Source organism: Montipora foliosa, chromosome 6 (genome assembly GCF_036669935.1).
Source record: "Montipora foliosa isolate CH-2021 chromosome 6, ASM3666993v2, whole genome shotgun sequence".
Taxonomy (NCBI): Eukaryota; Metazoa; Cnidaria; class Anthozoa; order Scleractinia; family Acroporidae; genus Montipora; species Montipora foliosa.
In genome coordinates, this window is record NC_090874.1 from 8,757,626 (window position 1) to 8,770,125 (window position 12,500).

Below are 12,500 nucleotides of genomic sequence, written 5' to 3' on the forward strand. Positions count from 1 at the left end.
AGTCAACAAAGCTGGACAGGCTTCAATCAGTACTAGTGTTACTGTTTTGGGTATGATGCATTCAACATTTTAACATTGTCTTTGTTACAAGAATATAGTATAGGCTGAAGTGGAAAAGAAAATAGATTACAATGGAGACGAGACAGGATAGGTTACATTGCAAAAGCATATGATGTGGGTGTGGGTTGCAGGGGAAAGGAGTATAAGGTAGGCTCCGGGGGAGAAGAATATAGAATGGAGTGCCTTTAGAAGAATTTATTACAAGGGAATCTTTGCTGTCGTCATTGTTAACATTTATATCATTGACATACGAGTTTGAGGTCAGCTTTTCTCTTTTTGTTGTATTTACGTTTTGGTTTTCTTCAATAAACAGAGAAAGTTAATTTTCGTGTAGGTTATCGTTTGTCTCTCGGAACTCGGTTTCGCCAAAAATCTCAAAATTTGGCTAGCAATCATCGATTTGTTCGGGGGAAAAAATTAGTATTTTCAGCCATTTTCGTAAGACTAATGCGTTTGTGAAAAACTGGTCAAACTGATCCTCTGGGGCCGGTTCCTGAAAGGTGTAATAAATCTATTCCAGTGAGAAATGTGCCTTATTCCAGGAATACCTTTATTACCGGAACAAATTCTGTTCTGTTAGAATAGCATATTTATCTCTGGAATAACTGTTATATCAGGTACAATTTATTCCTCCTTCCAGGAACCGATCGGTATTTGTTCCTGGAGTACAAATACCGTGAGATATTTGCACTCGTTTTGGGTGTTATTTGTACTCTACCGACTGCAGTTGAATAATAAATGTATCTTATTAGATGTTTTGGTGTGTAGTATCGCTGAGTATTTTTACTGGTTGTGCTGTATTTTGACGGGTCCGCTAGGGCAAGTCAAAATACAAACAACGAGTAGAAATACTCAGCGATACTAGACACCAAAACATCTAATAAGCTATTTCTTATCCAACTTTTTTTTTTTTTGCACTTAATTTTTAGCAAATGAGTTGTAAACAACGGAGAACGTGTGACAGATTTGTGCGTTCGGGGCAACGTCAGCAACTAAACTAGCCGAACCGGTTCTCTACTGTACAATAACTAAGTGTACAAATAACTAACTGTGCAATATCGTGGAATATTTGTACTCGTTTCGTGCGTTTTTTGTACAATAACTAATACAGTTGGATAATAAAGCTTGTTATGCAGTGCACTTTCAATATTCAGTACTTTATTCTCCGCTGACTGATTTGAGAACGAAAGCCGTATTGCTAATATACAGACTATGTTGGAGAAGAATATAGGATAAGTTACAATGAGAAGAATATAGTATCACCAAAATTATTATATTCTTATACTTGCTGTTATTGTCATGATTTACAGATCCTATCAAATCAGTTATTATTGATCCACCTTATGCTGTGGTTGTCGGTGAAGAAGCCTGGTTTAATGCAACATTTTACACCATTGAGAGGCCTGATCCAGAGCAGTACAAGCCATCTTATGGATATGTGCACTTCATGTGGACGTTTGACAACGTTTCTTTACCAACTCTGACGTGGGAGCACACTGTGTCACATGTGTTCTCAGCAACAGGGAAATTTCTGGTCGAGGTACAGGCTATAAGCCTTGTTAGCTCCGAAAGCAGCCATGTCTTGATCACTGTCTATGGTAAGCCTAACAGGGCCGCATTCTAATAGCCCTTATCGGAGTTATCAGTGGTTTTGCCACATGAACGAGGCTAAGGGGTCATTTTGTATTCAATTGACCGTTATGCCTCTTTTGCATGTAGTTTTAAACAAACTAAAATGTGCCTGCAGGCTCAACTCCAATAAGGACCATGCAGGCAGAGATGTCCAGAAATGCCCTTGATTAGATGCACAACGATTTCAACAAGCGTCACGAAGTGTTTTCTTGCTTTTCATCCCAACTTCAATATCACTTGCCTCTCCAGGTGATCTGGTGACGTAATTCGGAGGACTTTAAAGAAAAATTTTAACGCACTCGCGCGCGGCCTTGAATGTTATTTCCGAATTCAACATGGCAGAGGCGAGGTTATATCTCGGCGGTTTCCACTTGAATGTTCATTCAGTAACAGGAAATGTGGAAGACATGGAATGATCTGTTGAATTTTGGCGATGGAAAATACTGCAGGAAATTTGGAAGCAAAACCTAAGGCCACGCACGGTTGTGGGATACGGCGTTAAAATTTTTCTTCCCAGTCCTGCAAATTACGTCACCAGATCACCTGGTTGCGTCTGGGAATGCATACACTTAACGTCACTTTTTGTCCCGTGATTTCCGGTCCTCAAGTAAAGAGAAAAAGCTGCATTTACCCTTATACCAAAAAATATCGCTAACCCTTACACTAACCCTTTACACTGACACTGCACCGGTGGCTCAGCTGGTCGCGCATCGGGATACCATGCGGAAAGTCGTGAGTTCGACTCCGGCTGAACCAACACTCAGAGTCTTAAAATAACTGAGGAGAAAGTGCTGCCTTAGTAATTACATCCGCAAATGGTTAGATAAGGACTAAACTGTAGGCCCCGTCTCACAACCTTTCCTGTCAATCAACACTGGGACGCGGTAAAGAATCCACGCGCTGTTCGTGAAGAGTAAGGGCAGACCTTGCTCCTTTCACGTACATGCGTGGGTTCGGTGGGTGAGATCAAATATGGACTGATATCGGCTGCCAGAGGCGCCTTTACAAGCCGACATCCGAACTCACCCTAGAAAGAATTGTAAACCGCCATGATACTTTGCGATATGTGCGGTACTCGCGAAATTATTTTAGTAACGGAAAATGATATTTTAAACAACGTTCTTGTAGCCGTCTCCCTAGTAAATTCTTAAAGGAAACCTCCACTCTTACTACAGAATAAGTTTAAACCGAAGGAAATTGGGTTTACAAACAAATTTGTTCGCTTATGTCAAGAAAAATGGAATTTTAAAATCGCTTATTTTCACTTTCAAATTTCGTTGGCGCCGCCATCTTGAATAATTGTGACGTTTTACGCTTACCCTATTGTTTTGACACAAAGAGCCTTTGTCTAGTAACAATAGGCAACGTAACAGGTCACAATTATTCAAGATGGCGGCGCCCGCGAAATTAAAAAACAAAAATAGACGATTTTAAAAGTTATTTATTTCGGATACAAACACTTTCTTTGAAAATATTTTAGACTGACTTCACTGTAACTGTTATTTCCCGTGATTTAAAGTTATTTTTTTGTTAAAGTGGAAGTTCCCTTTAAGTCGTTTCGCGGACGTGCTTGTTAATTTTTTTACCATCCTAACACTAGCCAAGCATTCACTTGAAGATACCTGCACAAACGTGATGTCTGTTTTTTTCAGATGACCTTACCACAGTCCGTTTATCACTTGACGTTGTCTTGAATGCCGAAAATGCTGACACAAGAGAGTGGAGAACGTTTCTAGCTCGGCGTCTGCTAGCTTTTCTGAGTTACGAGGTAACATCCTTATTGAATGTACACAATTTATGCAGAGATGTGGCGAGTGATTTTTTCGCACTTCTTATCATTTCAAACCGAAATCATGAAATCGTGGCTAAACCATGCCTTATTTCTTTACTGAAGAACTATTGCACTAGTGAACGTAATCTCGGTATGGGAAGCGAAAATTCTCTTATTCCCGTTTGATGAAAGTAATGAAACTGCGTTTTTGGTAGCCTGTGCAAAGGTTCTTCAGTTTTTGCAACGCAGCCTGAGTCAAGCGAGTAGGGAAGTGGCGAAGCTTTTGTCGCCGGTCTTTGAGCTTTGCTGCCTTCTCGGTACTTGCATGACTCATGGGTCTATTAAGAATTGAAGAGCTTGCTCTTTTTTTATCTCTTTGGAATTTCTCCGTATTTCTATTTTTCTGTACTTTTTCTGTTGTTTGTTTCGCTGCTGGTTCTTTTCTCAGGACGCTTTCCACTTGACAGAACTGACCGGCCAGATCGGGCATTTGGAAGGGCTAACTCTACAACGCTTTCAAGTTAACACACTTCGAGGATGATATAATAATACTGCTCCATGCATGCAGAAGAATTCGAGGGGTTATTATGCAAGTGTTCTTTCAAATTGCTTCATTTTCCGTGCAAACTGACGGGTCTGGCCGGCCAATTCTGACAAAAGGAAAGCGCCCTCATGTTTGATGTTATTTTATTTCGTAGGAATGTACGTGTATGTCTGTCATTAATGTTTTTGTTGATTGCTTGGGGCTTTTTTAAGCTGTCATTGGAACATGTTAGCATCGGCAATGAGTGCGAGTACGAGAACAAGAACAAGCGCATAATACGAGCTTAAGCGTATAATACGAGTTCCAGTCTGCAAAAAAATACTATTTTGAGGTGAAGTTCACATTTCGGCGCCAGTTCTGAATGAGTTACTTTTTCTAGAGGATTTCCTTCACAGTCAATCGTGATGTCACTTATGCCAGGTGGGCGTTGTCCTTGCTTAAGTTCTTTATTGTTTTAACAAGCCACGCATTAAGGGGCCTTACGGAATTGATTTTTCAAGAGCGTTTTTTGCATTTATTTACGTTTGTTTCTTTGTAGTTGCTGGACATACAGCCAAGTCGTTTGGAAGTCGTCGTGTTGCCGGGAACGCCGACCAAAGCTGACGTTTCAATAACACCTGCTCCTACAAACACAAGCAAAACAAGAGATGAGGTAACAAGAAAATTCTAGCCATTCAAAGACTGTATAACTCGACTCGTACAAATGAATATTACAACCAAATTACTGGGCCTTTCAATTTCGAACTCTGAAGTTCAAGGGTCAATTTATATCGGACACAGATCCTCCCTTATCGGGCAAAGGACAGTAATTCAGGTAATTCGTCCGTGTGCAAACAAGGCGGATCATCAGTCAAGACGAATTATCGTGATGTTCCGTGAAACAGGATAGAGTTTCAACAGTAGCGGGGCATCTTTGACTGTCAGCGATTCTCATTCACCATTTCACAATTGCTACTGAGGAGAAACTTTGCTCCATATTCGCGCGCGCTGTGTGTCTTTTCAAGCAGGTGCATAAATGGCTAATGTGGAAGTACTGGTTTGGAGGGGAGGTGGGGGGTGGGCCACCATGATGGACGTGCATCCCGTCTAGGGGGAAGTAAACTATACCTCTTAGATGCTCCTTGGAGGGGAGGTGGGGGGTGATGGACGTGCATCCCGTCTAGGGGGAAGTAAACTATACCTCCTGCAATGTGAGTTTTTCCTCTTGATAGATTGTTGCTCTGCTGAAAGAAAAAGTGACTGAAGGAAAAGCGGAGATGGATTTTAGTGATATCACGGTGAAAATCACTTACGTGGAAAAGCTACCCGACAGAGGTAAATGCGCTTGGAAAGTTGTTCAACACGCACAGACAAGTTTGTTAGGCAGCCAGAACCGTTCGGTTGTTATGGACTTCGACTTCGTCTCGGTCCATAAACACGCAAAAAAGAACCTGGCCACTATCCAGCCATCTTGACCCCTCGCTTGGTAAATAACCCATATTTTTTATATGGCTAGAGTTTCTGGCTGGTATAACGGGCGCTGTGGTTGGCTAAGAGCAGCTAAGCGCTAGGCATTGTTCTCCCGTTGTGCCTCCGGGCCGAGTATGGGTTATGCATATTAAACAACTGAACAACCTTGACCGTTCGGTCGTTACAGCAAAATCTCAAACCTCGGCCTAGCTGTATTGACCTCGCTGTCGCTCGGTCAATACGGCAAGGCCTCAGTTTGAGATTTTGCTGTAACGACCTCACTGTCGGCTATATATATTATTAAGTAGTTAATAGCATCGTTAACGTAAGCTAAATGGTTGTAAGACTGTAAAGTGAGAGTTTCTTTGTTTTTACAGTAAGTCAACGTTTCTTTTTCAAAATAATTTTTTTTCCAGGCCATGAGAATTATATCGATGATTCGATTGACAAGAAATCAGGAAGCACGCCTCTGCTGATTGCAGTAGGCATCGCCGCGTTCCTGGTGGTCGTTTTCCTCATCCTGACGCTGATCTATTTTCTAAGGTTCGTAGAATGGGACTCACCCTACCAGCAGAGCCTTTCTTAACTCGACGAGAAAGAAAGGACTCTTCGCAAATCGTGTTAAGTCTTTATTGAGTATGCGCAAGCCGTTGCTTGGAGACAGTCTCAAACCCAGACCAAGTCTCGATCGCACTCGTAGAATCCATGTTGATTTTCGTACTGAAGGCTCGATTTTGACCTTCGCCTTGTCAAAAATATGATGCGCGCGCTGCCTAAACCCGTTTGACTAGAGTGACTAGCCCAGAAACCTGGGTTGCTGCGACTTAAAAGACTTGGCACGATTTCTGCAGAGCCTCTCTTTCTCGCTCTCTGTCGAGTTTTAGAGAGGCTCTGCTCGCAGGGTGAATGGGACTACGAGGGAGTTTAGGAAAGGAAAGGAAAGGAACTTTATTTAAGTGTCTAGTCGTTCTAGCGCTGAAGCACTAATTGGGGACACTGTAAATTGAAATTAACAATTAACACAAATCAAGTCAAATGTTGGTTTTTGAGGAGAGGGGAAACCGGAGTACCCGGGGAAAACCTCTTCTACATTTACATTCTTAAGTATCTTTTCTCCATTAGAGGTGATTAGTATAAAAATCTTGGAGACACCACTGTCCCGGCACGTGAAATGTTCTCTTCCGGTTGCCGTCCGCGTCTCATAAATGCGCTTGCTTAAGCTCCCAATTTAGTGCACGACGTTTCTGAGTCACGGAGGGCAACTGGAAGGGACCTGTTTTCCAGACACTACCACATTTATAATGGTAATTGAACTGAATGGAGTGCAATTTGGTCTGAAATCATACGCGTGATTTCAAAGCGCGAGTTCGACTTGAAATCACAAGTATGATTTCAGACCAAACTTGCACGACACGAAGTTCATTTACCACTTTATCACCTTCATTTAGAAATCATACAGTAATTATTTAATCTCGAAAATACAGGATTTTAGTCAGTACCAAGATTTTATTGATCCAGTTGGAAACAAAAGTTACAAAATTCACCACACAATGGTTTTCTTTGTCTGTCATTTTCCTGCAATTTGATTGGTTACCTTAAACAAGCCTTGAAATCTGATTGGCTGTTTTGTGTTCGTTTCTCATGTAGAGCAAAAAATAGTGCGATTTGGGAATAAATCGTACTGCTGAGAGCCAATCAGATTGCAAGGATCACCAGTGATTTCTAAATGGATGTAATAAATATTGTCACGTATCTTTTTTACTGTTAGGGACGATTAGTTTAAAAACCAGGGAGAGACAGACTACTGTCTTGGCCTCAGTTGTTCTGGGGCCGTGTAACGTTATCCTGTGCGCAGATTGAAATTGTCAGATTTAGATTAATCCATCGGATGAAGTTATCCTGCCTTCAAACAACTTGTGCCTGGCGTGTAAAATGTTTTCTTTCGGTTTGCTCCTGCGGTTTAAGAACGTCGCTTGGTTAAAGGGGCACTGTCATGATAAATTAGGTCAAACTGGGTGAAAATCTAAATTAGTGTTTAATTAAGCCCAAGCGTACAACATTCCTGACAACCCACTGAGAAGATGGGAAATGTATTTATGGCACAAAAAGCTATTCGTACTTTCTGAAGACATCGTCTCCAAACTTTAAAAAACAAGTTTCAATCCATTTTCATCCACTCCATCCTTGGCCGCAAACAACAAAGAATAGCTTCAGTGCACTTCAATAGTTATTGGTAACAAAGCTACAGCTTTATATTTTCGTCTTCATTCATGCAAATACGTCTTTTAGTGTTTTTAAGTTTGACTAAAATAGCGTGACACTCACTGCCCCTTTAAGCCCCCTGTTATTTACCACCTTGCTTGTCAAAGTACTACTGCGATGAAACTGTCGCACTCTTTCGTCAATAAGGAATGGGCCTTATTCGCGGCCGTATTAGCCACAGACTATTAGATTTCGTACCCCGAGCCTCGAGTTGAAATGTTTAGGAACTAGTTTCGGTGCGCAAAAACAAAAGATTTCAATCCCTCGGGACACAATATGGCCGGCGTGTGAGTAAGGCCTATGAGTTAACTTCCTGTATTTTTTTAGCCAAAGGAGAAGAGGGTATCAAATTGTAGACAGACAGATTTTTCTTTATTTACTCAATCGAAACATCATGGTTTTCTGAGATAAAAACAACCAACATTCTATTCCGATCTTCATTCTATTCTTTTAAAGCCTTCTAAAAATCGGGATTTTCACTTCCGATGGGGTACGAAACCGCGCCAGTAAGGACACTGGGAATAGCAGACAAGTGCAGGGACGCTGGGAATTTTAGTGATTGAAATTTCGTTCTTTTGTCTCTTGTATAATTGCAACCAAATACAACGCATCTCAGAAGCAGTTTCAGCAGCTTCTGAATCTAAAAAGAAGGAAAATTCGGGCCTTGGAAAATATTCGTTTTTGTATTGACGTCGCAATTCTGCTCTCCCCAGTCTCCTTTCTAGCGCGGTTTTGTTCCCCACAGGACGTGATTATTCCGACTTTGAAAAGGCAAAAGTACACGGCAGGACAATAGGTGTGGAATTTTAATTGTTTTCTCTCGGAAAAGAAAAAGCTGTCATACACACTTTAAGAAGGTGGAATTTAATGCAGAACCTACAATCATGGAGAGCAATGTATACTATGTATAATTTCGAAAAGTCAAAAATAAGATCAAGAAACCAACTGTGCCAGTCTGCATGACTTTGAATTATCACTTGTCATGCTCAAAATCTCGTTAAGAGTGTTGAAAGGAAGGGCTTCCTTGGGCCATTTTCCGAAAACTTTTCGGAGTCATCGTGAAACTACGATCCGCTTAGCCAGCAAAGCTGGTATTTTAGCATGTTTTCAAAAGCACAGGAAGCAGGCCAATCATAAATGCTCGAGCCTTCAAGCGTCTTCCTTTGAAAGATACAGAGGGAGTTCTGCGACCCGTAATTCGCCCAGAGTTTCCAGTCTTTCGGGAAACGCACATCTGCCGGCGTTTCAGTTCCTGTGATCTTGACTTTGTATAGGTAGTCACATGGTATCTTGTACAGTTTGCTATAAATAAGCACTAGTAATTTTTTCAGACTAATAATATTATTTATGCCAAATGACCTGAAAAATCTTGTGATTACTTTTAAGTAATACCGGTGTACATGAAAAATAGGGAGACATGAAATCAAAGCAAGTCAGAATTTTGACAGCGCTCACTGCAATTTTTTATGAAGTTCATTCAGCTAATTTGTTAAATAATGGTAATTGAAATGTATGGAGGGCACTTTGGTCTGAAATCGTGCGCGTGCTTTCAAAATCGAACGCGCAGCGCGAGTTGGATTTAAAATCGCAAGTATGATTTCAGACCAAAATTGCTCGACACTAAGTTCAATTACCATTTTATTACAGCTTCCTGCCAGTTGATTTGTTACTTGAAATATGATTGGATGTTTTGTTCCTTTCTCATTGTTTGGGGAAATGTTGCGATTTAGAGCAAAAAATTGTGCGATTTGTGAATAAATCGCACTGCTGAGAGCCAATCGGATTGCAAGGATCACCAGTGATTTCTAAATGGATGTAGTGAAACATATCGTTTGTCAAATTCAGACTTTTACGAGAGTATCGTATAAAACTCGTTTAACTGTAACTTGGAAACATATATATACACTTGACATTTGCACTCTCGTTATAAATTTGCACCCGTGTCACGTGAGAATTGCTCTCTTTTTTAGCCAATCAGAGCAATTTTTTTCATGTATACGGAATTATTTTTTACTTAGCACAGCCAAAGTTATTTTTTTGCAACCTGACTCAAGCGTTCCTGCAGTTTATCCCGCGATAAAAGTCCCTGTCATGGCTGGTCGGGCGCGTATCTGCTCTTGCCGAAAATAATTGTTTTCGTTGTGTTGTTGCAGGCGTTACAAGAGATTACAGTCTCGATACACTCATTTGCGTTTGTATAGCGACGGTGCACAGTTAAGAGACCGGGACCCTTTGGTTGGAGATGAAACAGAGACTGAAGATGAACAGGCTCTGTATCCTCAACCAGGAGGGACGCTGCGATACATTCCGATTCACACCAGCTCAGAGCCAGATCCAGACAGTGATGATGAACTCATTGACAACTTTCAGCCCGGTGAGCAATAGTTGTTGTTGAGGGTTTTTCCCCAAAGGGAGGAGACACTCCCACGGCCTTAGCTCCAAGGAGAGCCACCCCTACCCCGCATTAGAGACGCACCATTACTCTGGGATGATGCCCCCTTCTCTTTGCGACTGAGTGACTCCTTTAACGGCCCACAGAAGTAACAGGTGTTGAATTGTCGTCCAAGGGTGAAAATACACCCCTTAGGGAGGTGAAGCACGCGATTAGGGAACTTAAGCAACGACGACGGCGACGGCACCGAGAACGTCATCTCAAAATATAAATTCGCGTCATTGTAATCACTTTGTAAACATGTCAACCCTTCTTATATGACAAGGGTGTGGTAGTTCCTCAAAAATGATATTGGTCGGAACGGCGCTTAATTTAGGGGAGAAAATGAAACTTTAGCGTCAAGTGCTGACGTTCTCCTTAAAACCTAAAATTTGACTATTTCACGTTGTTGTTTTGCTGACGACGGCAAAGAAGTGGACAAAAGTGAAAAACGCACGTGCAGGGCGTGCAAAGCTATTGTTTTTGCCTACTAAATATGCACATTTGTGACGTTCTCGTTGCCGTCGCCGTTGTCGTTGCTTAAGTTCCCTATTGTTTGGAGCCACCGACGGAAACCGGAAGTGAACGTTTCGCATGCCAGGATAGTAGCCTCGGCCATCTTGTCTGTAATACTGGAAACACTCGGCCGAGCAAATTCGGTAATATCAAGACAAGTTAAAAAAGACTACAGCTCACATTGGACACCCCATCGGGGCTTTTCAGGGATATTAGGGAGCTTAATTCAGCACGCGACATTTTTGAGACGCAGACGGCAACCGGAAGTGAGCTGTTTTTCCTTTTAATTTGTCTCCACACAACCACATTTAGATTGCTAAGTATCTTTTGTACATTAGAGAAAATTAGTTTAAAAATCTAGGAGGCAGTACTGTCCTGGCGTATGTTTATTTCCGGTTTCCGTCCGTGGCTCAAGAAGGAGTGAGAAACCGCCCGCCATCAACCCCCCCCCCCCCCCCCGCCCAACATTTTTGAAACCTCCGTTCGCCCACGAACGGAGAAAATATCGATCCTCATTGGCTGATAAAGTGTCAGAGAAACCCGCCTGTCAGTCAAAATTTACTGCACCTTTTCAAGACAAAACAGAGCGGAAAGACTCGAGAATCTGGTTTAAAAAAAATTGGAAACTTCCTTCCAGTAGCTTGGATTTTCTGGTGTTCTTAAATGAGAGGAGAAAGACGTAAAACCACTTATAAATGGAGGTGATATTTTGGCGGTCCTTCCTAAGGATTTGGCAAGCTTCCTTATTAAGCTTTTTCTAACCGGCGATATGCATTAGTAATCACACCTTTGAGAAGTATCATCGACGAGCAGATCAAAGAACTCGAAGGATTAGGGCTCACGGCAAACCTCGCTGGCGGCTGCAAGATGTACCCATTGAGAAGCTCCAGCTAGTTTTCGCATCGGCAGAAGATTCGCTGGACAAGGCAATTCTCAAAGTGCTGAAATGACATTCTAATAACTTCCACAAAAAAATTGTCGGTTATGTAACAATTATTCCATGAGCCCGAGTTTGATATGAAGTGATAAAATAACCAACGAGCGCGTAGCGCGAGTTGGTTATAATCACTTCGTCCGGAAAGAGAATCTTGGCGCACTATTTTCCATATGACGTAAAACTTCGACTATTGGCTCATAGTCGGAGTTTTTTAGCCAATCAAAAAGCTAGAAATGCAATAGTCGGAGCTGAAAATTTACTAAATGTATATATAGCAATTGCGCATGCTCACTAGCTCGCTAGTTTGAGCACTCTGGCATGGCTTAGATGTACCACATGTGTGGGACATTGGGGGTGGCTTTATAAGCTTAACCTCCAACATAGAGACCTAGGAGGCTGAAACAGTACTGTCTGCAGTTAGTTATATTATATATATAATATATATGTATCTATTTATATCTTGAGTATAGTCTATCCTTGCGGTAGATTGCCCGATGCCTTAGCGCAGCGTAGTATAGTAGCGTAGTCCTGGGACAGAGTGATCAAGATGGAGGATAATACTTCATTTAAGGCAAACTGACAATGAAGGATAATCCTTCATTTTAGGAAGAGATCGTGTTGGTTTAGGCCTAAGGTTAGCATTTTTGTAAAGGTTTGGGTTGTTTCAGCTATTATCCCTTCACCCCCTACCGCCACCCCAGGCTCCTCACGTCCAAGGGCACTTTGAGATATGGAAACAAGTCTTTACCCGAAATTTATTGTCTATCGCCAATATGGCCGCTGCGCGAATAAGGTCCGTTTCTTGCAGGTTTTTTTTAAATATATTTTTTACTTTTTTCACTTGTATTTTAATTTTTTTGTCTCTATCTTGCCTTTGCCTTCTTTATGATGCTTGCGT

General features: G+C 41.6%; 1 protein-coding gene across 1 annotated transcript in view; it reads left to right on the forward strand.

Annotated features, from left to right (window-relative positions):
- LOC138006600 (VPS10 domain-containing receptor SorCS1-like) overlaps positions 1-12,500 on the forward strand; it is a 52,341-nt gene that overhangs the window by 38,290 nt on the left and 1,551 nt on the right. The window contains exons 20-26 of the mRNA XM_068853034.1: positions 1-50; positions 1,371-1,658; positions 3,345-3,460; positions 4,546-4,659; positions 5,219-5,321; positions 5,873-5,999; positions 9,872-10,092. The exon at positions 1-50 is cut by the window's left edge and continues 137 nt beyond it. Of these exons, the coding sequence (XP_068709135.1) occupies positions 1-50; positions 1,371-1,658; positions 3,345-3,460; positions 4,546-4,659; positions 5,219-5,321; positions 5,873-5,999; positions 9,872-10,092 (1,019 nt within the window). The remainder of the gene's footprint in view (positions 51-1,370; positions 1,659-3,344; positions 3,461-4,545; positions 4,660-5,218; positions 5,322-5,872; positions 6,000-9,871; positions 10,093-12,500) is intronic.